The sequence below is a fragment of the Marmota flaviventris genome, chromosome 10, assembly GCF_047511675.1.
Source record: "Marmota flaviventris isolate mMarFla1 chromosome 10, mMarFla1.hap1, whole genome shotgun sequence".
In the NCBI taxonomy this organism is placed as follows: domain Eukaryota; kingdom Metazoa; phylum Chordata; class Mammalia; order Rodentia; family Sciuridae; genus Marmota; species Marmota flaviventris.
The window spans coordinates 116128662-116156606 of record NC_092507.1 but is presented as its reverse complement, the minus strand read 5'-3'; the positions used below and the strand labels follow the sequence as shown (position 1 = coordinate 116156606).

Sequence of the window (27945 nt, the reverse complement as noted above, 5' to 3'; positions counted from 1 at the left end):
ATTTAACTGATGTTTTCCCAATCTGAGCTTTGACATTAGTGACTCACTTGGGGCCTTAGTTCTATATTGTTAATATATTGTCTCTCTACCTAACAGAGTACCTAGAAAGTGGTTAATATTTGTTAAATGGATGGATTATTTTAATCCATGCATCCAACCATTACTTTTAATTATGGAGGATATCTTCAACAGAAAACTTTTAAGGGTGCTTGCAAACCTATGAAATAAATTGAGAATCCTGCATAGTTGTACTTAGAAGAAAAGCCTGTGTTACTAAGCATGAAGTTTATGGAAGCAAAAATAACCAGCACAATTTTGGCACCATTATGAAAACACAAATAATGGGGACAGAAGCAGAAATCAAATATTTCAGCAAGCTTTCCTTTATTCTGCAGCAAAGTCAATCAATTTGGCACTGGAGGAGCTCACTTTCTGCATAAAAAAAATGGCTGCTGGTTACAGAGGGGCTCTGAGTTTGATAGGGTACAGTGAGAGTGAATCAGTCATCAGAGACTGAAGCAGGATGTGTCGGTTTGGGCAGTCAGGAAAAATGTCCGAAACTTAGAGTTACTGGGAAGGGATGAAAGCTCAGAACTCAACCATAGTTCACTGTCATCTTCTTCATCTGCCACCCACTGTTACCCAGAGCTTTGCTGTTTACTTTCTCCTTCCAAGATTCATGGGCAGTGGGAAAGGGTAGAGTCCAGGACCTCCTCCCTTCAGGACCTATTGTGGTTGGGAGATGTTTCCTTATGAAAAATAGCTCCCTTCCACAGAAGACGATTGTTGCAGAGGACACATTTTGAGCAGGCAGAAGTGAAAATCCCCTGAAGCTTTGGAAACGGAGCATGTGTGTCTTGAAGAGGGGGTAGAGATGGCTAACCCAAGCATCCACTACAGTAAAACTGTTCTTACAGAAGGAAGTAAGGATATAATTGCCAGACCTTAAATAAATGCAAAGCCTTCAGAAACAGAGTCAGTATTGAAAACACAGTTCACCAGGCCAAAATGTGTGGGATTCTATAAACAATGGACATCATCTAGACTGCTTCAGCAGGAGTGGATGAGGCAAAGATTCTAGTACGGGACCAGAGATCTCTTAGCCACAGATTCTTCTAACACATTAAGTAACAAAACAATTAGGGCCAGTTTTTCCTTGACTTTTATTCCAGACCAGATATGCAGCTAGATGAGATGTCCCAGATTTATTTCTTCTGCATACTATTTTGAACTGGCTTCAGGGTCAAGAAAGAGACTTGTGAAGGGACTAACCTTGAATATATGTGCCTTGCGCAGATGCTCAATAGTCATGTCCTACTAGGTAGTCTCAATTTGCTTATATTAGCTTCATTATTGCTTAGATTTCTGAGATAAACACGTTGGCTTCATACATAGAAGAGATGGCAAATTCTACTAATAAATATAAATTAAATAAGAGGGATTCTGCCTTCAGAAATAGACTATGTGCTTTGAATCTTATCAAGGACAGTTAGGAAAAGCAAGAAGAATATAAAATAAAATCTGCCTCAAGGCATTGAAGAACCAACAAAGGAGAGATGCATTACTAGACCAATGTCAGGAAGAAGAAATTCATGGAGTCCCCTGTACTGGTGACTACTTTACCCCTAGAGATATCTACAGATTCCATGAGAGGCAGCTTATGATACTGAGCAGCAAACTTTTCAAAGTTTTCAAAGATCTAATTGGAGCTCTCACTTCAAGTTGGGAACTTAAAGGTTTACATTTTAAGTGTAAATGCAAAGCAGGAGAGTAATCTTTGTAGAGATTACAGCGCAGTTATTAATTATCTAAAAATGGTAAAGTAATTCTGGTTTACCAATGCCCTAAATGAATACAGAGGAAGATAACATTATTCTAGGTCCCAAATTATTTATGCATTTTTAATGTATATTAACTAGGTGAAAATGTTGACATGTGAGTGTAGAAACAGTATGGGTGATTCAGTTATTGTCAAGACAAGGTCAAACATTCAGCACATGGTCCAAGAAAATGTGTAGTATTGCCCTCTTTGAGCATGTATCTTAGCAAATTATGATAACATCTTGGCAGAGCATTTATATAGAAGACTAACATTAATAGCAGATAATATAACTTGTAGAATATGTTATACAAAATGAAATAATTAGGATGGTGACCACTATGATGAATTAAAGAATTTTAAATAAGGTAAGAGATGTTGAATATTTGCCCTTGAATCTGCTGATATTGATTAGAATTTATGCCAAGAAAAACAGGTCTTTATTATTAATTTGTGTTTCACTAAATGTTTATCTTTCCACATTGAGACATTTTGTATATTTTTTCTTTTCTATCGTGTAATATGAATGGAAAAGACTGTATAAATCACTGATATACAAGTTACAAGCTATGAATATGGCAGAAACTGATTTGAGGATTCAGGGATAAACAATGCCACCACTCATGAAAAATATAATGACAGGGTCTGAAATGCTTTTTAAAAATATGGTATTTACATTTTTTGATGTGAGCACTTTGGTTTTTAAAAAATTAGGGGCTGGTGTTGTGGCTGAGCGGTAGAGTGCTTGCCTTGCAGGCGCGAGACCCTGGGTTCCATCCTCAGCACCACATAAAAACAAGTAAGTGAAATAAAGGTAAAAAAAATGGTAGTAAAATAATGTAAAAGTCTATCTCAATATAGTTTTTAAAAGCATCGTACAAGAATAGTATTACTTTTTCATCTCCATAAAACATTGTATTTTACTGAAAAATATAAATAAATATAAAATTAAAATCATTGTTGAGTATATGATAAAGATGTCAAGTGAATACCATTATGTTACTCAGAATTCAGTCTGTGATATTCTGCAATGCTGATTCTGAAACTTCAAGATACAACCAATCTCCTTTCATAATGGGTGAAGCATTCTAAGACCTCCAGCTTCCTGAAACTGCAGATGATAGAGAACCTGGTGTAGACTATGCCTCTTCTTATATACACATAACTGTGGTAAGTTTTAACTTATAAATTAGGCACAATAAGAAATTAGCAACTAATAATAAAATAGAGCAATTGTAACAATATACTGTAGTAAAAGTTATGTGAATATGGTGTCTCTCAAAATGTAGCATTGTGCCCCATTCTAAGTGTGGGTCAGCTTCTAATAGTTTGTGCTTTGAGCTTTCATTGCTGGGGACTCTCTGAGAATTCCTTTAAGGTGAAGATGTCTGCCAGCATTTCTTTATTTGGATACCTTTACACTTTCCTCATTTAGGTTGATGTGTTTGCTTTTACTAAGTTCCTCTAGTTCATGTCTCAAAAAGTGGCAGTATAAGCTACTTATTCTAAACTTCTTTAATATTATGAAGTTTATAAACTTATTTTATATTTTATTAAAATATCACTTCTAATATCATCAATTTTCTGCACTTTAATCTATGTTGTATTATTCATTCCTGGAAGATTCACACATATTTATTACTGAGATACAAGAAGGCAACACAACTCCATGGTTTGTTATCTTTGCAGAGAACAAAACAATCGTCACCTGAAAACTTTAAAATAGGGATGCACATGATCACCAGTTATGTTGCATTTGTTATTTCCATAATTATTCATAGACTAAAGATCTAGTAGTAAAATTTGTACATTGTGCTATTTCTAATAGTTACATACTGGGGCAACTGAAATTTGAGCCACACTGCTCCGGGACTGTTTTTATTGAACTAAGCCATGACAACTGAAATTTGTGCATAATGAAACTTTGCAAATAAAGATTATTATATTAGAAAAAATAAGATTGCATTAATTGTGGATTCTTGGAAATTCATTTTGTGTTTGCTTCTGATGAATGACATAATGCTATTAGCAGCTTGGAGCGATTTCTTATTGCTAATTTCATGGACTGGGTATTTTAAGACATTTATTTTTTTAAATTGAAATCTTGTTTATTTGAAAAATAATAAAACATTTTATCTTCCTCAAGTTAAATAATATTTGAGCCCTACTCCCATAAAGTATAATGAAAGCCTTTGCAGGAAATATGCAAAATAATGAACTCAATATTTGCTTCTGCAATTTGTTTCTTGCTTTTCTTAAGAAAAAATTAGAAATTTGCCTTTCTTCTTTCTTATGACCATTGTGGTATTAAATTTCTCTTGGTGATAGTTTCTATGACAACAAAGGCGCAGAACACAGAGAATTTTTTCCCCTTTATCGTGTTTCACAAGAGATCCTTAAAACATTTGAAATTCATTAAATGAAATGTACCTCAACAGCATAGACATTGTTCCTCTGATGTGAAAGAGAAGTGAGAGAACTTTCCGTGATGTTGTGACTTTCTGACACTATAAAAGATGCAGAAATTTAGAGATCTTTCTCCTGGTAAGTGCTGGGCAGTACCTAAAAACCACAATGCAACCAAAGATGTAAGATACCACAGACTCCAGGCTCATGCAAAGTAGCTTGAGGCAAGAGATGTCAACCTGCACGTTATCACTCAGCAGTAGTGACTGCTACCCATCTGCAGTTTCCAGGCACCTCACCTGCTTTCTCAGATAGCTTTACTTGGCTTCTTATCTTGGCTTCTGTTTTTGGACAGGTGCCTTGATCAAACCACATTTTCCCACAGCTTTTCCCCATAACTATGTTGCTTGGATTCCGTCATTCATTTTCTTTGTACCCTTGTCTATTATTGGTGTTATCAGATCCCATATCATGCCACATAGGACACCTCCAGTACAAAATTCTAAACAAAGACAAAAGTATTATACAAAAATTTATAGGCTTTCTATTCTGTATAATCTTATGGATTTTGACATAATTCTTGTTTTTTCTCACTTGGACTACTGATTCTGTCATTTTTTTCCCCTTAAATTTCTGGCACAAAGAAAAGCCCTAATTTGTTGTTTCTATGATTTATACTGCTATAGTTATTCATTTATTTATTTTCATTTGTTTCTTTCAGTTATACATGACAGTAGAGTCAATTTTGACATACTTATACAAACATGGAGAATATCTTATTCTGATTAGGATACCAGTGTTGTTGATGGACATGATGTGGAGATTTACAGTCATGTGTTCATATATGTACATAGTAAAGTTAAGGCATTTATTTTTTTAAGCTCCAAAAGCATGCGAGGGTTAGCCTGTGATTAAAAAGTTTTGAAAGGACAAGTTTGAAAAATTCAAAATAGACCTTAAGGTAATCACAAGATTCCTTGTGATCTTTCTGTCCAGATGGACAGGTTTTTCCTAAACCAATTTTGTCAAGGTTATTACAGAGGATCTTGTTCAACTTGCACGGTTATCAGGTGGATATTGTAGACAAAGCTGCTGGGAATTGATTCTTAACAATATCTTGGGAAATTCAAATGTTAGTTTTCTGTTTTTCTCTCTAGTTTTCAATGTATTTTGTTTCTTGCATATTTCTTTATCTTGTGAGGGTATTGTATGCATGTATAAATAATTTTTAAAAGTATAATTTACTTAGTATTTATTTGTGTTTTGTAGCTTTTAAATTGTTTGCTTGCTTATCTTCTATCGTGTAATTAAAAAAAAATGTCTTGCCTGTGGTTCATATATTTATACACAGAAATCTAAGGATCAAGAGATAAGATAATTCTTTAGGTTTCCAAATTTAACCAGAATGGAAGCAGTGCTCAGCTTGAGTGGGTAGGGTACCTAGGCAAAAAGGAGGTCCAGGAAACTCAAATAAAGGATAGATAGCAACATAAGAACCCAGAAAATAAATGAGGGAGAGGAAACACTGAAGAGACAGAGACTGTGTAAGCAGAAATAAATAGGTACACAGACCAAGTAAAAGCATGGTAAAGCTGAAATGGAATTAGAGAATATTGAGTTCTTTCAACGCAGTCATCTTACAGTGAGGAATTAATTCTGCTATTAAATGGTCCAGGCAGGAGTACACCCTAGTTTTCAGGTTGGGACCTATACACTGTTGTAGATCTGAGAGGGAAGAAGAGATGGGCTAGAGATGGGCACTGCTGTCAGAATCCAGGAAACGGAGAGAAAAACTTGAAGGAGAACTGAAGGGGAAATGAAAGGTCCCGAGAGGGTCATGTGATTGTGGGTTTCTCTAGTAGGGAAGTGAACAGAGGGCAAAACTTCTGCTTCTGGGGAAGAAGGGGTTGACAGAACAGAGTGTGAGGCTGTGAGGCATGAGGTCACAACATCACAGTCCTGAGGAGAGGCAAAAGTCACCCACTGGAGCAGAGTTAGGGGAATGTCACATAGGAGACCAGGCAAAGGGGAACAGGCGAGCACTCACGGCCGAGTACCAGCAGGACACTGGAAGGAGCCTGGGGAGCTGTGACAGAGGAGGAGTGCAGGATGTCCCAGTGGGAGTGGAGACCCTCATTTTAGGCTGAGTTCTAATGGAAGGGTGTCCCCCTCTTTCCCGATTATCCATGTAGGGTTTTGTGTGTCCAGAGAGCCTATATAACTGCTTTCTTCTCTTGCCATGGAATTTTATAAACATTTCAGATGCCTGGATCTATCAATTCTCTCCCTTTGGGGGAATTAATATATAAAAACCTTTTTGAATAAAATTGACATGCTTAGGAATCTAGAATTTCTTCATGAGAGCAATTGAAATATTTTAAAAACGGATTGATATGATCAAGTTCAAATTTCACATAGTTCAAATTTCACAGGTTTGTGGTGCTCAGTTAAGGTACCACGGGCAATAATCTATGTCACACTTAATATGAGCAGAACTGGGTGTCAATGAGGCCAGAGAGGAAAAACCAAATTTTAGAAATGGAGAGAGCCAATGTGGTAATTGTGGGGAGTAAAGGAGAGGTAAGTTTCCCAAGAAAGCAGGATTGCAAGTTTTGTGTAACTGAAGGGTTATTGCCATGTGAACTGGGTACTGACTCTGTTTGTTCCCTTGAGGGAAATTTTCCCCAATTATTTATTGTTTCTTCTCTCAGCCTTGACTCTTATGAAAATGGAGTGAATTACCTCACTGGTAAATCCATGAGAGAAACTGGTATATATGCCTTTCAGCACCTTTTCTCCAGCCTTTACCTTGGGAACCAAGGTGCTCCCAGAGTGTGCATCCTGTTCTCCTTCTCCATGCTCAAACTCACAGGAATAGCCTGTCAGGTGGACAGAAATAGGGATTTTCTGACATTGCAAAAACTGAGTGTGTCAGTCTGCGTGGGCTGCTATTACAAAATGCAATAGGCCAGGTAGCTTAAAAAACAGAAATTATATTTTTTCACAGTTCTGGAAACTAGATGTTCAAGATCAAGATTCTGGATTCAGTTTCTGCTAAGGTTCTCTTCCTGGTTTGTAGACAGCTGCCTTCTTTCTGTGTGCTTACATGGTCATTCCTTGGTAGGTACACACACACACACACACACACACACACATACACACACACACAGGGTGAGTTAACACTAGTTCTTTGGTGTCTTCTTATAAGAGCACTAATCATATCAGACAGGGCCCCACTGTTAGGATCTCATTTAAACTTGATTACTTCCATAACCACAACTGGATATTGGGGCTTCAACATAGGCAGTTTTGGGGGAGCACATACCCAGTCCATACACAGGGCGTATGGCCATTCCATTTAGGGTTCAATACAAGCAAGATTGCTTGGGTTTCACATTTAAGGGAAATCCTCCAGCATATCTATCTGAAGCAACAGATAGCAATTTGATGCAGCTGTCTCTTGCTATCTTTATCTCACCTGGTTCTAAATTCTGGAAAGGGTGCTGTTTATAGGGCTCTATAATGTTAGCCAGTCTAGCTCAATTGTGTTGAAGCTACACATAAACTTTAGAGTCTTAGAGGATGAACACGGTGAAGTTTGCTTCTCATTATGCAAACTCCATGTAGAACTGGGAGTCCTTCTTCATCTCTTGTCTGCTATTTGGAAGATGGTACTTCAGGGCAAGACCATCAGATGAGATATTTCACAAGGTCAGGCATGGAAATGGCATTACTCATGTCAGTGCCCATAAGTCAGTCTCCTGGCTCTACCTTCATTATAAGGGAAGAGGAGGATTGTGCTTCTCCTGAAGGCACACAGAGAAAATAAATGTGACAGATGCATGGCATTTTATCTGTTATCACTTCCTAAAACCACAAAGAGCTTGCTTGCCATTGACAAGATGAGAGCTGGTACTGGTGAGGGATTTGGGTAGGGCTTCAACTGTAAATTGTTCTTAAAGGAGTTTGTAGCTCATAGAAACTTCAAATATCTGTAGCTATGATAGGAAGAGTTTGTGAGAGTGACAACCAGCCTCATTATTAGTGTTGAAAAATCTAAGTAAAACATAATGTATATGAAAACATCATGTTTTACAGGATAAACACATACAATGAAACACACTGTAAGAAGAACAATGTTACAAATGGGATTTTCAGTAATAGATCCCTGTATTTGGTGGATATTATTTTAAGGACATTATAATAATAATTATATTGCCTGGGTCTCACAATGATTTTGTTTTCATGTGTCCACACACATAAACCAGTAAGTATTACTGACAAATCATTAAATACCTCTCATAATAACTTGAATAAACTCAAATATTGACAGATACTGCCTTTTAAAAAAATTAATTTGGTTAGGTCACAAAATGTAACTTAAACATGGATTTTCATGGTCTCCCCATGCATGTAGCCTCCTTCCCAAACACAATTACACACTGCACAGAAGTTAGCCCCCAGGTTGAAATGCAGGATGTTCTTCGGGATTTTAAATGATGGACGGTTTAGGCAGGCAAAATGCTTCTTTTGAAAATATTGTTCAAAACAGATTTGTCTCAGGAATTCTATATATGAATTTTATACATTTTAGTTCTTGATTTAAAAGTGTTTCTGTAGTTTAAAGTCCCTTGATATGTCAAATTATATTGTTAATCTCTGTATGTTCACATGCCTGTGATTGATGGTACTAATCATATATTGAGAAACTCTTTTTGGTGGCTGAATGTATGGATTAAACTCAATTGAAGGACTTATTTATGTATTTATAGTCTTATATAGTCTTATCTACCTTTAAAAATATATTTTATTTAATTTTTTTAAAAAAATTTCCAATACAAGTCCCAGAGTACACATGTCATGACCATAAACAACTGCCAACTACATTGTCAGATGACCAGCAAAATCTGCTACTCCACTCTGTGACTTGATGAAGAGACCGACTGGCCACTTTGAGTCCCATCACTTAACTATGCCATTGTCCAACCTACCACATGGCTGTGATGACTCAGAGCTCATTTTAGTATCTGGATGGCAAGGACACATTGAGTGGCAAGTAAAATAAGTAAGTGTCCCTTGTGTATTCGATGGGAAAATATAAAGAAAGGATGTGAAGGGAAGCCAGCTTCATTTGATGCCTGAGTCCCCAAAGTCTCTTTCATCTATGACCTTGACCTATGCTAGGAAATCTGTCAATGCCATATGGAGAACCTGCCCATTTGCAATGAGATGGAGCTCCTTGCTCTGAAGGGCTGCAGGAGGGATGATAGAGTCACATGAGGTAAGAACTTGAAATTGGAGTTAAAGTTCATGAATCAGATCTTCTATACTTTGAAAAGCTACAATTTTATCTCTTAAAAAAAATGGAGAGTGCATGGGGAAGTCCTAGGAGCCATGAAACTACAGTTTCTCCAATTCATCAAAGAACCAGTGAAAATCAAGAAATGAGAATTGTGGAGGAATAAAGGGTGAAATGGGAAAGAGAAAACTGGGAGGACAATGAAAAGGGACAGAGAAGCAGGGAGTATTGAAAAGAGGACAGGAGGGAGCATGAGGCCTAGCTCAGAGCAGAAATGGGAAACACTGTGACCCATTCAAACAAGCAGGAAGCCATACAGTTTCTTCTTTTCATGTGACAGATAGAATGCAAGACTCAGAGAGCTGAGGTGACCCTTGGGTGCCACACACTACTTTGTCCAAGGGCATTTGAGGAAGGAAATATGATGGAGGCTTACTGAAAAGGAGAACCACTGGAATACAGAGAGAGGGCATAACTTTAGCTCAGAGCGGGAGGGGAAATGAGAGATTGAGTAGGAGGCTAAATATTGAGGCAAAGTCTAGATTTTCTTTGCTGCCATCAGTGACTGGTTCAGAAAATGACAGGTGAGAGGAGGAAGCCAGACTAGTGGTATGGAAGGGGAGGTTTGTTGACATCAGCCATCAAAGACTTGCTGAGAGAGAGAAGGAAACACCTGCAGACGAAATGCTGCTTCTGTACCTTCCATCGTTGGCTCTTCTCCTCCCAGGCAGTGACAATGCACATGGTAAGAACCTCTCTGCCAGCTGCCCAGCTCGGGGGATCCAGGTGGAGCATGGTGGGCTTTCCCAAGATGGACCCTAATACCAATACGCTTACAATCTGAGTATCCCTTTTATTCTTTTGGAGGATGGTGACAGGGCGTGCTGCTCTGTGTATGGAGAAGGTCAAGGCTAAGGTTCTTTCTCTGGGAACTGGACCACTTACCATCTTCTCCCTGTCCTGCTATGCACTCATGTTTGCCTTATACTATTTGACATTCTTCCATCCCCAGTGGTCCAGGAACAGATCTCATTCCATCTCATCCAGATCTCATCCTTCGCCAACCAATCTTGGGCAAAGCATCAAGGAAATAGTGTACAATCTCACCAGAAACACCTGCCCTCGATTCCTTTTGGGTCTCCTAGATGCGGGAAAGAGGGAGCTCCAAAGAAGAGGTCAGTTCTGCACCTTCCTCTGAGTGCCACCCTATGTGAACTTAGGACGAGGAAGGGGACAAGAGGGAGAAGGGTTACTTGGTGATAGTTTCATTGGGGAAGAAAATAGATAACGGTGCATATTGGTGTGGATATGTGTCCCTAGGCTGTACATAACACCCACATCTGAATCCCCTTTGTGCTTTCTGCAGTGAGACCAGAGGCCTGGCTGTCCAGTGGCCTCACCGTTGAGCCGGGTCGACTATTGCTGGTTTGTCACGTCTCTGGTTTCTACCCCAAACCTATCTGGGTTATGTGGATGCGAGGTGAGCAGGAGCAAGTGGGCACCAAGCAGGATGATATTCTTCCTAATGCCGATGGAACGTGGTATCTTCGGGTGATCCTGGAGGTGGCAGCTGAGGAAGCATCTGGCCTGTCTTGTCGAGTGAGGCACAGCAGTCTAGGAGGCCGGGACATGATCCTCTACTGGGGTAAGACTGGGAGGTAGAGTAGGTGGTCATGTGGACATTTTGATAAGGTAGGTGAGGGGTGTGAGGAAGAAATGAACACCAGTAATTCAAGACATGGAAGAGTGAGACGTAAGGGACACATACAGCCAAGAGATTTCCAGGCAAGTGAGGAATCCTTCCCTGGATAGGGGTGGAAACAGAGTGGCTGAAACAGGATGACTGATGTGGCTCATACCCAAGGCACATGGAAACTCAGGAAATCAATGGGCGGAGGAGAATCAGCAGTGGGTTTAAGATAACATCCTTCCCTGTCTCTAATATCCACAGGACACCACACTTCTGTGAACTTGGTCCTCTTGGCAGTGATAGTACCCGTGATACTTCTGATCATCCCTGTATTAGGGCGTAAGAAGTGATGGTGAGTCTGTGTTCCTTCTTTTCATCCCAGTTCTACCCTGTTACTGCTCATCTTCTCTCTCTGGACAACTCCACCTTATCCTCAGTCACTATCTCCAGTTTATCTATGGTTTCTCCCATTTGTTCTCTTGTAGCTCATGTCAGAATATCCTGTGAGATGCCTCACGACGTCTCCCCATTGCAACAAGAGCCTGACCACCCAGGGGCTTAGGAAAACCTAGCGATGCCACTGTTTGTACGCTCGTTTGAGTTCTTTCTCTTTCTGCCTGACAGCCACTTGTTTCCATATCCCACTTTAATTTCAAAGCCCTGATGCCACCTCCTTGACCCAGGATTGGGAAGCAGCCTCTCCCACCTCTGAGCTGAGCAAGTTTCTGGACTGGACTCTTCTGCGTGCCGGCCTCACTTCCTACCTGAGCACAGCCACGAGTATCTTTCTTCTCCTTTTTAGTTTTAAGCTCCTTGTGGGTAATGACCATGACCAAGGTACCTTTCCTACATATAATATATGCTCATGTTGTGTTTAGTGGAAAACTAGACACAGTGAACAAAAAAAAAAAAAAAAAAAAAAAAAAAAATTACCATATCCATGTCAGGACTAATTGGTAATATTGGTAGTTTTTTTTTTTTTCTCTGCTTTTCTTACACAGCTATTTCTGTTGGATCGTGGATACCTCCCTTTTGTTTAAGTGTTTGTTATTTAGCTGGAACATTCCAGCTTCCTTTGACTTTCCTCGTCTTCTCCTAAAACCTTTAAGGACAAATATAACTTTTCCTCCTGAAACATTAAATACGGGGAGGTAATGGCTTCTAGTTTGTTCCAAACACAAATAGATGCATGCAAGTCAGGTATGAAAAGTAATGGGCCACAGGTATCACAAAATGGTTAAGAAAAAGAAGCAAGAGAGTAACTTCTCAGGGTTGGGCTGGTATGGCGGCAACCACTGTATAGGGGAGACAAATTTCCTCTAAGAATATGTTCTCTGAGAGAGCCTGGTCTAGACTGTAGTCCCTTTAGGTTTCAATCATTAATTCAACTAGCATTTGCTCAGCACTGAATAGGAAAGCGTTACACACAGGTTTTGAACTAGCGGGGGGGTGGGGGGGGCAAAACTAGCTGAGCCTGTGTCCCTCTGTCTGATATGGAGTGTTTCCTACTTCAATCTGTTCTTGCCCTTTGAAATATTTTCTTTTTCATTTTTTGCCTTCTTTGGAAAAAAAATCAAATCAACTGTGTTATTGTATACCTTTTGGTAAAATGCATGTATTTTAAGTGCATAATTTATCTGAACAAATATATTTGCCCAGGTAAACAAGACTGCAAATAAGATATAGAATTCTACAACTCTTCAAACCCATTTGTAAGTCAAAACCACCCTCAACCCAACAATTTGCAACTCCTGATCTGCTTTATGCCTCTGAAGCTTAGATTTGTATTTTCTAAGTTTATTCAGGTGGGAATAAATCGAGGTACACTTTGTATCAGACTTTATATCCATTAAGCTTATGGTTATAAGTAATCTGGTTGCTGGGTATATCAGTAACCCATTCCTTGGAAGTGCTAATAGAACTCCATGGATGTATATACTTTAAGTTTTTAAATTCATCTGTTCTTTGATGATTTTTTTTTTCTTTTCTAGTAGTAGACTCTTCGAAGAAGTCACTTTTGTTTTGCTTCTCTCCCTTTTATTTTTATTTTTGAAATTCTTTTTTCAGTGTCTGGGGAGCCAAACTAATACCTCATATATGCTTTTTTGTGTTTTTTTTCTTTGGTTGTTGTTTGTTTGCTTTTATATTTTTATTTTTAAATTACTTGCTTGGAGCAGTTTTGTAGATTCTGCTGGCCATGTGGTTTATAGACACGGATGTCCCTGATCAGTTTGTTTTTAAGATATATAATTTTCCTTCTTCCTTCCTTTGTTTCTCCCTCTCTGCCTCCATTCTTACTTTTTTCCCCAGTTATTAACCCAGGTTCCTAGGAAGCCACTCCTGGGTCAGTGCAGCTAGGTGGTAGGCAATGATTTGTCAGAGGCTGTGCCTTGTTAGTTAAACTAGTAAGACTTCCACCTTGCTGAGGAAGCCTGTGTGGTTAGAGCACATACTGCTTGAGTAGTTGACAAATCTGTCCCTGGGCTGTACTTTCTCTTTGTGCAAGGTTTTGTGTTCAGTCGGGTTGGGCAGATGACTCTTCCCCTTTGGTCATAAGTGTGCAGCCTTCCAGATCTCCAGAAACAAGTTGGGGCGGATCAGAGTCCACCATGCGTGTCTCATCTCCCAGATGTTTTTGTTAAATCTCGCTTGGTATTTCTTTTCTTTGTCCAGTTCTGCAGCCTCTGCCAGCTGTGATGTCAACCTTTGGTTTTTACCACTGTGGCTGTTGTTTCTACAAACTCTCTGGGTGAGAGGCCTTTCTATGGAGTTCCAAATTGTGTCTACCCTTACCGTGCCAGCAAGACCTCAGCTGGATTTACCATGTGAACTTCCCTGTGTTAAGTGCCCACTGTTCTTATGGGGGCTCTGGTAGTTATTTTTGAGCAAGCTCTTCTCAATTTGTTGTACGCCCTCACTCATTCCTTAATTCTGAGATGTCTTATTTTGAGAATTATATCCTGTTTTATCCCTGAGTTTTGGGGAAAGGATACCTGTTCTTTCCTCTGCCACTCTGGAAGTCCAACTGCAATGTATATTTTGTAAAATTAAAATTAAATCAAGCAAAAATCAATTCCTAAATCTTGTAAGTGGAATGTAAATTGAGCACGACCGCTTGCTTCCTGAGTTGGTGACATACCACAGAGACAGGTGCTGTTTGAAATGAACTTAAAGCACGGCAATTTGACTCTATGTCTCTAGGGGAATATATTTTAGTTTCACAAAACAAATTTTTAAAAGTAATTTACTCAGATTTAATGTTTTGAGGAAGTACAGCTGTTAACCATCACAGCCTGGGACTTACAAGTACAGACTCTGTAATACAACAGACCACCCAAGGGCCTAATCTCACTTTGTCCCTTTTCAGCTGTGTCACCTAGGAAGCTCAGTTTCATCATTGCAAAACAAAGATACTGATGGTTTTCTCTTCAAAGGATTTTTGCAAATACTGAATGTGATAATGAACGTAAAAATCTAGTGTTGTGCTTGTCCTATAGTAGGTAGGGCTTTTATTACAGATCTTATTATTATCATTATATTATTAACATAAACAGAAAGTGAAACTAGGTTTCAATTTCTAGAACAATACAAGCTATCTGACTTTGACAAGTAGATTTAAAGACAGCTGATGTTTTTTAACAACAAGGCAAATATAACTTGTGAAAAATCTATTACCTTCCTGCTTTAGTACCAATACAAAACTAAATTCTGATGTTTAAATGTTTTTCTTCCTCTGGCTCAAAATAAAATAACAAATTCTTCCAGTTAATGGATATTTCAAGCCTACACAATTATTATTGAAAATCAAGGTGAAGATGGAATAGAGGGGAAAAATTCTCTGTCTCCCCCTAATTTTAGGAACTTGATGTTTACCATGACTTCAAACCTTGGAAACACAGACTACTAAGTGATTTGGGTGCTGATTTATGTGTGGTCAATTTCCTGTCTCCCAGGGTAAGGAGTTGCATAATGCATTTAAAATTTAGATTTGCAAGATAAAATTCTGGAGATTGATTTTACAACATTGTACTACTGAACTGGGCCAACTTTCATTGAAACTATACTAAAATGGATTTTTATTAATCAACTATTATAGCATTATTATTCAATTATTTATACATTTTTCCAACAATTTTTTAATGAAAGTTACACGAGCCTCTTTTGTTCTGTACATGAAAACACTGAATTTTCTGTTTCCTACCTGTGGCAACCCCAGTATCCTAACCTCATCTGACTCCATGCTTAATTCTGTTAGTACATAAAATTAGCTAATTCCTAGTTCAAAACAGATACAGAATTCAGAAAAAAAAAAGAAGAAAAAAAAAAAAAAAGAACAACACTAGCCAATGTATAACCAGACAGAATCTTTCTACCATGTAAAAGCAACCCAGCAAGTTTTGGAATTTGAAATGTACAAATCTTAAGCATCATGAATTTCAGTATGATCAATGCTCTTACAGACTTAAGTCATCAAAATATAAACTAAATAAAGTTGTTTCCAAAATTATCTATTTTATGCCTTAGGAACAGGCTACTTATTTGCAATGTTTAAAATTATATGCATCTTATGCATAATTCAGTCAATTAAACTAAACACTTGTATAATACAATATTCCCACAGTAGTAAAAATTATCTTTTCTTGAAAACCTTGCTCCGAACAAAATTAAATATGTATAGAATATAAAAAGATTGCTGTTTTTAGCTGGGTGTGGTGGTGCATGCCTGTAATCACAGCGATTTGGGAGGCTGAGGCAGGATGATCCAGAGTTCAAAGCCAGCCTCAGAAAAAGCAAGGCACTAAGCAACTCAATGAGACCCTGTTTCTAAATGAAATACAAAATAGGGCTGGGGATGTGGTTCAGTGGCCAAGTGCCCCTGAGTTCAATGCCCAGTACCAAGAAAAAAAAAATTGCAGTTTTTATTTTCTAGACTATTTCTTTTGCTGTAAGAAACTTCTCAGTTTGATATGTTGTTATCCATTCATTTTGTCTTTGTAGTCTGAACCTTGGTATAATATCCAAAAAACGTCTAGGCCAATGTCAAAAGTATATCTTCTTTTCTTTAAGAGTTAAGGTTTTGTGTCTGGATGCAGTTTCATTCTTTAGCAGTTGGCAATTTGGTTTTGCCAGAACTATTTATTAAAGAGACGATACTTTCCCCATTGTGACCCCATTACAAAAATTAGTTGACTGTATATGTTTGGATTGATTTTGGGCTCTCTATTTTGAATTTATACCATTATCACACTGCTTTGATTTCTATAGGTTTGTAGTATGATTTTTAATTTGGGAAATGTGATGGTTCTGACTTTATTTTTTTCTTTCTTAGAATTGCTTTGATTATTCTGTATCTTCTGTGTTTCCATAGGAATTTTAGAATTGTGTATTTCTATGAAATGTCATTTAATAGAGATTTTAATGGGGACCGCTTTGAATCTGCTGATCACTTTGGGCAACGTGGTACCTGTTTACCAAACCTATGTATTGCCCCTGCCCTTCCCAGACTCTGGCAATTGCTCTTCTACATTCAGACTGACAGGGAGTCCCTAACCATCAGACAGGACTCACCACTCCGTTTCTGACATGGTCTTTAGCAATATGAAATACGCTCTTCTGGTAGTATGATTTTGACTAGATTATTGTTCTCATGTTTTAGACTTGTTTAAAATTTTGGTGAGTGTGGCGCCAGTGTTGTGGTATCTTTTACATTCTAGTAATTCTTTTGCAATAGATTAAAAAGTGAGGAACACTCAAGATTACTTTATCTCAATTAGACATTGCAGGTTTCAAAAAAACTCTCTAATTTCTTTTTTTTAAATATTTATTCTTAAGTTGTTTTTTTTTTTAGGTGGACACAATATCTTCATTTTACATTTATGTGGTGCTGAGGATCGAAATCAGTGCCTCATGCATGCTAGGTGAGCACTCTACCACTGAGCCACAACCCCAGCCCAGAACTCTCTAATTTCAATGGAAAATCCACCCAACGGAAAATCTCTCCAATGCAGATTCTGAAGAAATCAACTCTTATTAAACTTTGAGAATTCATAAGTTGAGAATAGGAACATAGTATTAAGTTGAGGAAAGATTTTAGGTTTTTGTTTTTTTTTTTTTTTTTGCTCTCTAATTTGTGGTCAAAATTTTTTTTAAAAAAATATTTTTATATTTTATTTAGAGAGAGGGTCTCACTGAGTTGCTGAGTGCCTTGCTAAATTGCTGAGGCTAGCTTTGAACTCGATATCCTCTTTCCTCACCCCCCTGAGCTGCTGGTGTTACAGGCATATGACCACCATGATTTTTGGCTTTGAAGACTGCATGGCAGTAGTTAATACTCAGTGACTTTGATGAGATTACTGGGGTAAATAATTCTTCTATGAATCTCTTGGATTCCTAGAATTCATTTCCTGATAGTTCTCCAAACCCCTGAGAAAGACTTACGGTGGTAATAGCCACTAAGTTCTTATAAGTTTAAAAATTATTTTCCTCTTTTTCTGTGACAGATATTTGGGTTTGTTAAAAGAATTCCTGGGACACACTGATTTACATGTTCCAATGATGCCGTGGAGAGACAGAGCCAAAGGAAAGGATTGTTAATTGGTTTTGGGTGAAGAAGAAAAACTAACAGGAAAATATGTCAAATTAAAGATTTCATTTCTGTTTCTTAACTTCTCTGGTTCTCAGATATTCAGTTTTAGGAAATTTGATGGAGCCTGACATATATTTTCCTTCATATGTAAAAGAAGAAAATGTGTGGAACAGAAGTAAATGGAAACAAAATAACATTCAATTGATATGAAAAAAATACCTGGACTAAATCATGGAAATGGGAAACATAATCATTGAAATTAAAATAAAATACAGCAGATAAGACGTTCTCTATCCTGGTAACAATAAAGAGATATATAGAATGAGGAGTATTAAAGTGGAATCTATTAGAGGTAGAGGAAAAAATTATTTTTTTAAGACTAGATGAAATCATGGCATTTGCGGGTAAATGGATGGCGTTGGAGAAGGTAATGCTAAGTGAAGTTAGTCAATCCCCAAAAAAGAAATGGTAAATGTTTTCTCTGATATGAGGAGGCTGACTCTTAGAGGGGTAGGGAGGGGGAGCATGGGAGGAATAGACAAACAGTAGATAGGGCAGAGGGGTGGGAGGGAAAGGGAGGGGGCAGGGGATTAGAAAGGATGGTGGAATGTGATTGACATCATTATCCAAAGTACATGTATGAATACACGAATTGGTGTCAACATACTTTATATTCAATCAGAGATATGAAAAATTGTGCTGTATACGTGTAATAGGAATTGTAATGCATTCCAATGTCATTTGTTTTTTAAAAAATCAATAAAAAAGAATAGATGAGAAATTATCACATACACACACACACACACACACACACACACACACTATATTGTAAACTGCAGAATCTGACCCACAGATGTTCTATGACAAAAGAAATGGAAAAAGTTTAGTAGATAATTATTATAATTTTTAATTAAGAATTTTAAAAATATACAATTACATGGATTAAAACACCTGTATAAAGCAGTATATATAAAAGAATCCTAAACACATAAAGCAAAAGATGATAAAATTGTACTATACATGGAGTCCATCATAAATGAGTAGATTTTAGCTGTTTCTGAATGGTATACTCTATGAAATAATGGGTATGTTAATTTGCTTCACTATAGTATCCTTTTTACTGTAATATATATTCTCTCATATCACATTGTATTCCTTAGTTATGTGAATAAAATTTATTTCCAAAAGTGTTTTGGGAACTAAGGAAAAATAAAATGCCTATAAAACAGTAACAACTCAGTTTACAGAAGTTTCCTCATCAGCAACTGTAAATTCTTTAAAGAATAAAATAAAAAGTGGCACCAAAATATGAACTCCAAGTAATCTGTTATTCAAGCACACATATTATTCAGAGAGAAGAATCTCACTGTATACTCTTGTAAAGCGTAAAATTCAGCTAAAAGGAAAGTAAATTGCAAAAATGAGGTCCTGTTATAATGACAGCAACAATGGCCCTTGGCCCTTCAGTCCAAACAACCTTGGGTTTGCTAATCAGTCCAACTCACATGTATTTAAACCCATCTGTGTCCAATTAAATGGCGGGGCAGGTGCATTATCACTGACTATAGGCCACTTAACTGACAACCTATAAAATCCCCAGATGCTGGTCAACATCAAGCCAATGACTCTTTTGTCAAAGATTAGTTGATGCTATACATGTAGGTTTATTTCTGGTCTTACTCTTTTGCTCCTTGGATTTGTATATCTGTATTTATGCCAGTGCCATACTTTTTTATTATCTTAATTTTTAATTCACAACTGAAAATAATTAGATGCATTTACATAATTATATACTTAAGATACAGGTACAGATTCTAGAATGATTCAATTAGACTAATTGATTTATCCGTTACCTTTAATTACTGGATCTTCATGTTTTGAAATTAGAAAATATGATGTCTCTATTTTATTCTTTTATTCATATCACTTTACTTATACTTTTGTGATTTCATGTGCAATATTAGGATTTTTCTCTACTTCCAGGTTATTTTTAAAACGTCATTGGAATTTTGGTGGGGATAACATCAAATTAACAAAAAATCAGAAAATTTATTTGGGTAAGTATGTATATTTTAACAATATCAAATTTTCCAAGGCAGGAACATGGGGCATTTTTTTTCATTTATCTTTGTCTCTTTTAATTTACTTCCTCAATATGTCCTATTTTTCACCTAGGTGGTTAAGTTTATACTTAATTATTTTATTATTTTTCATGCTAAATGGGATAAATTTCTTAATTTTCTTTTTATCTGGTTTATTATTAGTATATAGAAAGGCAATTGATCTTTTTAAAAAATATTTTTCTTTAGTTGTAGATGAACACAATGATTTTATCTTGTTTATTTATTTTTATGTGGTGCCTAGGATCAGACCCAGGGCCTCACATGTGCTAGGCAAGCGCTTTACCACAGAGCCACAGCCCCAACTGGCAATTGATTATTATATAATGATTTTGCATTTTATAATTTTACTGCATGGAATTTGCTCTGACAGGGTTTTTTTGAGAGTTTTTATGTGTAAACTCTTCAAATTACATATAACTCCTTATATGTCAGTTTTACTTTAATAAAGCTGTTAGAAGATTAAACCAAAGAGATTTTGAAATAAAAAGGAATACATGTATGTATGTGTGTATATATATATATATATATATATATATAAAATTAATATATATACATACAATTATATATATATATACACACACACACATCACTCAATAAATCTCAGTTGAATGCATGAGTAAATGAATTGGCACATTAATGAAAAAGGAGATTAAAATATACCTGTCATATACTAACATGTTAAATGATATTGAAAGCATACATGTCATATTGTTGAATATTATTACTTGGTTTAGGTCACAAAATTTTTTAAAAATGTTATCTCATGAGTCATTCGCTTTAGTTTAGCTTTCTTAGATGCTATGGTCACTACTCAGTCTGTACAGGTAACCTCAGTGTTGGCCTCAGACACCCTTAGATACCAGCCCGCTTATGCAACTGCTTTGCAATTCTATGGAAGACCCTTTATTGGCTTCAGCTCTGCATAAGTTTTATTTTAGATTCAAGACATTTTCCTTCCTTGCTTGTAGAACAGGATTTTGAGATATTTATTGTTGGGGGATTTGGAGGCAAGAGCAGCAAATTTTCACGTTTAATTATTATTTATGATTTTTGTTAATGTAGGTATTACCTAAAGTCCTAGGCTCCTGACTAGGAAAGTTAAGAATATAAATTTTGAAAAAATTGTTCCTACTCAGATTTTGTTTGGCAAAAGTGTCATTCATGGAGAGAGGAGTCCTCGTGTGCTGCGTGTAGTGGCCTTTGTAAAATGAAGTACTGAGGGCTCTTCTGTCTGGTATCATCTTCTCGTCCTAGTGAATCTGTTGGCAGCTGGAGCCAAGCTTAAAGCCAAGCTGAGACATTCACAGTAACAGCAAAGGTGGAGTGAGTGTGGCTTGGACAGGCAAGCTCTAGCCCTGTGAAGAGAATCCTAACAGCATCCTGACACAGGGAGCAGAACTCTCAGAACCCCCCTGTATCTGGTGCCTCTGGCTTCTTTTCTCTGCTTGAGTGTACCTTGCAGGCACTCATGCTAATCCCCGAGGCATCCTCTTGGGGCCAAGTGTTGCTGCTTCCTCTTGGCTGTCAGTGTAGGGTGGTGGTGCAGGAGGACTTGTCCATTCCATGTGTCTGCACACCTCCCAGGTTTCTCCCCTGTGTTCCTAAGCTCTGCTCATGCAAGTGAAACCACAGCACACGGAGTAAGCTGAACCTCGGGTGTTCTATCTTGGGTAAATGAAACACTTACCAAGTTAAAAAAAAAATGCTGTGTGAATGATAGCTGATGTTAACTCCATGCTGTTATCTGTGTCTCTTTTCTAAACAGTGGAATAGATTATATTATATATTTAAGTCTGGGAATATCATTAAGAAATACATAGTCTGACATCATTTGGACAGCAGTTATGACTTTCTGATTAGGCAGTGGGAATTGTAGATGAAAGCTGTTTTTTTTTTTGTTTTTTTTTTTTCTACTGTTGTGAGCCTTTCATTTCTGGGAACAGAGAAAGCTCCATTACTTTTTTGCATAGTAAAATCAGTTAGCAGCAGACAAACCTTGATACTTGGAATTGGTTTCCACCATGTTTCTCCAAGATGATGTGAAGATATATGTGAATTTGTATTTTTTTCCTCATTAGTGAAAGTCTAAAAATCATCCTTAAACCAAGATGTTGGTTAGGATCTCTATTTTTCATTCAGTATATTTTAAGCATATTGACAAGACTTTCCAAAGGCATGCAAAGATAAGGTAGGAGTTAACACCTCAGAACAAACACCTAATAAATATTGAGGAAAAATGTGGCAGGTTACTTCTACCTATAGTAATGATTTATATGGTGATGGGAAAGTCCTAAATGTCACAGAGGTTGTGAATTATTGCAAAAGGAAAGGACCCTACTACTTGTAGAATGTTACCCCAAAAAGCTATTTTTGACTTTAGCTCTTAGAGTTCTGCTTGTCTCATGAATATCTGTTACACCAAAGGTCAGGAGGGAACTTGGAGAAAGTAGTACAGTACCAAATGCCATTTTTACCCTCAAAAATTGTATGGTATTAGATAATTTTGTTTGAACTATAAACTGCAGCATTTATCATGTTTGAATCTGGGATTTAGGAGGTTTTTAAAATGTTTTTCCTTTAGGTAAGTGACTATCAACACAGACAGAGGAACACACACACACACACACACACTCACACACACACAGAACCAGACTTGAGTATGAGGTCGGGGACACCAGACAAAGAGGACCAATTAAGAAAAAGGAAACACTGAGAATATTGAGAAGGGTTCACAACAGTGGCAGAGAAGAGAGGGGAGGGGAAGAGAGGGGGTGAATTGAGGGGAGAAACCGAAAGAATCCTCACAGATTGGAATCTGAGCAATTATTTAGTACTACCCTCTTATTTAATAAGGTGGGTATAAGGTTCAGGGAGGTAAAATGGTGTTTCAAAATCTCACAGGGGCTCTTCTGAGGTCAGAAGAAGGAAGTCAGGGAGGTACGAGAAACCTTAGAAGTCAGGGTGGCAGGGGAAATGAGAGGTGGAGTAGGAGTCCCCAGAGGAGTAGGAGGCACCTTTAATTCTCTGGTGCAGAGTTTGTCTGAGGAAGAGATTTTTCAGTTGGAAGAGAGGAAGTCACTACAGAGTGCTGAGAAACAGGTTTCCGAAATGAGAGTTCAAACATCAGCCGAAAGCCAGAAGTCCTCCCTCAGTGAAATGCTGCTGCTGCTTGTATTAGCAGTTCTCTACCCAGGTGGGGACAATCAGGGAGGTAAGCATGACTGTGGCGTAAACTGGTGCAGAGGACCTGGTTGAAAGCAGGGTGCCTTGCCCAGGTGCCCATGTACTCTGAGTCCTGCCCCCTCTTGACTCTGGCCTTCTTCCACCTGCTGGAGGTGGGGCTGCAGCCTGAGGCCCTGGGGGCTCTCAAATGTGCCAAGCTTTATGTTTCTGCAGACCCTGGGATTTTGTTTGCTGCATGCTTTCTCTTTCCCTCCTGCCTCTCCCTTTCTCTTCACTCTCTTTCCTTCCTTTCTTCACAGCCTCCCAGGGGCCAACCTCATTCCACCTCATCCAAATCTCATCCTTTGTCAACAGCACCTGGATACAATATCACGGCTCAGGCTGGTTGGATGGCCTGCAGATTCATGGTTGGAATAGTGTCGCAGACACTGCCATATTCCTGAAGCCCTGGTCGAAGGGGAATTTCAGTGATGTGGAGATATCTGATTTGGTGGAGCTATTTCGGGTCTATACCTTTGCATTCATTCGAGAAATGCGGGCCCACGTCCATGAGTTCCAGTTGGAATGTAAGTCCAATCCTCAGACCTGGCGGCTTCTCCGTTACTAGTTTTCTCTTGGTTGAGGGAAATGCTCCCTCTGGCCCTTTCTTCTTTTCCCTTCTTTGCCCAGTTATGTGCACACTCTTCTATAGAGCAGGCTCCCTCCACACCTCCACAAAGTGTCCCCAACTCTGGCTGCTTCTGCATTTGTGATAGTTGAAGGCAGTTGCTTTGTGACCAGTCCCTGGTTTATTTCCCATGAAACTTGATCCTTACTTTGCTACTGGCTGCTTGAGTGACCTAAAGTGTGGCTCTTCTTTTTATCCATCCCTTCGACCTTTGGTCCACATGACCTTCTGCTTCTCTCTAGATTGCTGTTTTGGTGACTGCATGGTATTCTTCCTTGTCCTCTGCCTCTCCTGTGCCCTCTTACCCACCACACATTCTACCACGCTCTTGATCCATTTACGACAAGCAACTCCATGGCTCCACCTTCTGAAAGTGTCTAAATGGTGTAATTATTTTGGATTCCAAGCTTCTATCCTCACCCAAATCCAAAATCCTTGGTCCTCCCTATTATCTCTTTATTGCTTGTTTGTAACTTTCATCTGTTTTCCTTCTGCACAGACCCCTTTGAGATCCAGGGCATAGCAGGCTGTGAGCTGCACTCCGGGGGAGCCATCCTGAGCTTCTTAAGGGGGGCTTTAGGAGGCCTGGATTTTGTGAGCTTCAGGAATTCTTCGTGTGTGCCTGCTCCAGAAGGAGGCAGCAGGGCACAGCTCGTATGCGCCCTGCTCAGACCTTACGGAGACATCTTCCACATTGTGAAGAAGCTGCTGTATGAGACCTGCCCCCGGTTTCTCCTGGGTGTCCTCGAGGCGGGGAAGGCAGATCTGCAGAGGCAAGGTTAGTGCTGTCTGTTTCACTTTCCACCACCTCTCCTAGGCCCAAATTCTCAGTCCCTGTGCTATGGGCTAGTGTCATAATGTGACACCATCCGTACCCCTTTCTGTCCCAGTGAAGCCTGAGGCCTGGCTGTCCAGTGGCCCCAGCCCTGGGCCTGGCCGTCTGCTGCTGGTGTGCCATGTGTCTGGCTTCTATCCAAAGCCCGTGTGGGTGATGTGGATGCGAGGTGACCAGGAGCAGCAGGGCACTCAGAGAAGTGATATCATGCCCAATGGTGATGGGACGTGGCATCTCCAAGCAACCCTGGATGTGGCAGCTGGGGAGGCGGCTGGCCTGGCCTGCAGGGTGAAGCACAGCAGCCTAGGAGGACAGGACCTCATCCTCTACTGGGGTGGTAAGAGTGGGACCCAGGCTGGAGATGGGGGGAGGGGGTGCTCAAGCACAGAGGGACTGGAGAAGGGTAGTGTGATGGGGAGGGAGAGGGAGAGGAGGAAGGGGAAAAAGGGAAAGAGGAAAAGAAAGGGAGGAGGAGAAACAGAATGAGGCCCTCGGTAGCTGGCTGAAGGAAAACCAGGGGTGCGGGGATGAGATGTGAAGTACCATCTCGTGTCCTCTCCCAATCGGCAGGAGGCTCCGTCTCCATTGCTGTGATCATTTTGATGGTGATGGTGCTCTGTCTGGTCATTTCACTGGGCCTTGCCCTGTGGTTTTGGCGGCATCGGTAAGTTTTTATTAAGTGTTCTTTGCCCTGCACCCTCTCACTCCTCCCACCATTCCATCCGTCTAGAGCACACTTGTCTCTGTCTTTCCACCAGCACTCCCCTCTTAACTCTCATCTTCTGTGTGGAGCTATTATTATTATTATTATTATTATTATTATTACTACTACTATTACTATTATTATTTTAATGTGTTAAAATCCACATAACGTCGAATGTACCATCTTTACCATTTTTTTAGTCCACTAGCGCCCTTACCAGCATCCAACTCCAGGATCTTTCCTTTTACAAAACGGAAACTCACTTCTCCTAAAAACAACATCAACAAAGAACAAAAACCTGCTATTCCTTCCCTTCCCGAGGCCCTGCTAGTGACCGCTGCACCTTCCCTCTCTGCGAGTTTGTGTTTTCTCTGTGCCTGGGATACACAGAATCATGAAATATCTGTCTCTTTGCCCCTGGCCTGTTTGACTTAGCAAGGTGTCCTCAAGTTTCATCCATGTCATAGAAGGTGCCAGAGTTTCCTTCCTTCTTAAGGCCCAATAACATCTCATTGCATGTATCACTGCCCACATTTTGTTTATCCATTCATTTATAGTTGGGCTGTTTCCACATTTTGTCATTGTGACTAACAATATGACAATAGTTGTCATTTTGAACGATGAATGTGGCCATATACGTCACTCATGTAGAGCTAATTTTTGGTCATTCTTTTGACAGGTCTTATCAGGAAATCTGTCAACCCTCGTCATGTCTTCTTTCCCACTTAGAATAAGTACCAAGAAGTCCAGAAGCTTCGGATGTTAGCCCAGCCGACAATCTCATGACATTGCATCCAGTGATCATGGATTTTGATCAAATAATAGTCCTCGTAGTTTCAAACAATAATCATAATTAAAAATAATCAAAAACTGTCGATTGTAAGATGGTATCAATCATAGATTTCATCACTTAGGTATCTATTTACACTTCTTATGATTATGTAAGTTTGGTACATTGTGTTTTCCAAGTGTTTTGTTGTAAGAGTTATTCAATGTGCCTAATTTATTGCTAACAGCTTCTTCATCTCTTTTTATTATTACTGTATTAATAATTATTTTCCCTTCCCTCTGGTATTGAAAATTTGTTCTCATTCTCTATGTTTTTATTTTTTTGTGTGTATGGTTCTGGGGATTGAATTACTCAGGGCCTTGTGCATGCTGGGCAAACACCCACCACTGAGTCACACTCCCAGTGAACTTTAACTCTTGTTCTTTTTTTTTTTTTCCCTCTTATCCTGACAAGGGTGTATCGACTCATAAAGTTTTCAAAACAACTAACTTTTGGTTTTGATGGTTGTTTCTATGATCTTACCATTTTCTTTGTTATTTTCTTCCTCCTACTTTCCTTGAGTTTAAATTGCTTTTGTATTTTTTTTCCTAATTTTTTGATGCAGTTGCTTAAGTAACTTATTTTCAGCCATTAGTTTCCCATATGTGCTTTAATGCTAAAAATTTCCTTGAAGCAGGGCACTAGTGCAAATCAGAAAGTCTGACGTGCTGGGTTGCCTTTGTCAGCTTGATGTTTCCTATAACGTCTGCTTTTTGACACATCAGGTATTCAGAATTCGTATTTCAGAATTTCTAGACATGGGGGAATTTTCTGGTTGCATTTTTAATCACTGATTTTTAACTTAATTGTGCCAGGGAAACATTTTGTACACTTTTAGCTACCTGAAGTGTATGTTGCTTCACGAACATATATTGACAATGAATGTCCCGTGTTTACTTAAAAAGAATGTATACTTTTCGGTTTTAAGAGTTTTGAATTCTAAATGTTTCATTAAGTCATGTTTATTAAAAATGTTTAAATCTTATTTATACTTTGTTGTTCATAGAAGTCTATTAAAAATTCTGCACCAAAGTTGTGGATTTTAATACATCTCTTTCTGCACCATAGTTTTGTTTTATAACTTAGAGAATGTGTCATCACATGCACAATGTTTACGAATGTTCTATCTTCCTTGTGATGAACTTACTGGTTTAACTTGAGTAATGCTTACTTGCCCATATGGTGATTATCTAAAATAAGTGCATCCATACAGGATGTTTTTGAAGTATATCTAGTGTTTTTGAAGTATATCTTTTTCCATCTCTTTAATTTGTAAATCTCTGTTTTTGTCACTTGTAAGCATAATATAGGTATGTTTCTTTCTATTCACTTAGACAATTAATGAAATTAATTGTCATTAATGAAATTATTGATATATTTGGTTTTAAATCTACCATCTACTCTGGATGGGTGTGGTGTTGCACACATGTAGTGCCAGTGACTAAGGAGGCTGAGAAACTTAGTGAGAACTTGTCTCAAAAAAAATCAATCAATTAATAAGCAAATTAAAAGGGCTGAGAATGTGGGTAAGTAGTTAAGCACCTTTGGGATCAATCCCCAGTATAAATAAATAAATAAACAAACAAACAAATAAATAAATTAACTAACTAATTATATTGCAATCTACCATTTTACTATTTTATTCATCTTTTTCTGAACTTCTTCTCCTTCCCTTGTGTTCTGCCTATTTCAGATTAAGTATTTCTAACTACAGCATTTTCTCATTCCTTAACTTGTTGATTTCATGATCTTTTAGCACTTTAATTGGCCAACTTAGAAAGTTTTACACAATCCTACATGTTAAG

At 38.3% G+C, this 27945-nt stretch overlaps 1 protein-coding gene and 1 pseudogene across 1 annotated transcript; both read left to right on the top strand.

Moving 5' to 3' along the window:
* Positions 1–11776, top strand: part of LOC114079131 (T-cell surface glycoprotein CD1b-3-like) — a 58583-nt pseudogene extending 46807 nt beyond the window's left edge.
* Positions 11777–22932: 11156 nt separating this feature from the next.
* LOC114079123 (T-cell surface glycoprotein CD1b-like) lies at positions 22933–27125 on the top strand. Its single transcript, XM_027920251.2, has 6 exons — positions 22933–23134; positions 23406–23672; positions 24273–24551; positions 24664–24945; positions 25179–25272; positions 25991–27125. Exons 1-6 carry the CDS (start codon positions 23032–23034, stop codon positions 26043–26045), a joined length of 1080 nt encoding a protein of 359 aa, XP_027776052.2. The 5' UTR covers positions 22933–23031; the 3' UTR covers positions 26046–27125.
* Positions 27126–27945: the final 820 nt, after the last annotated feature.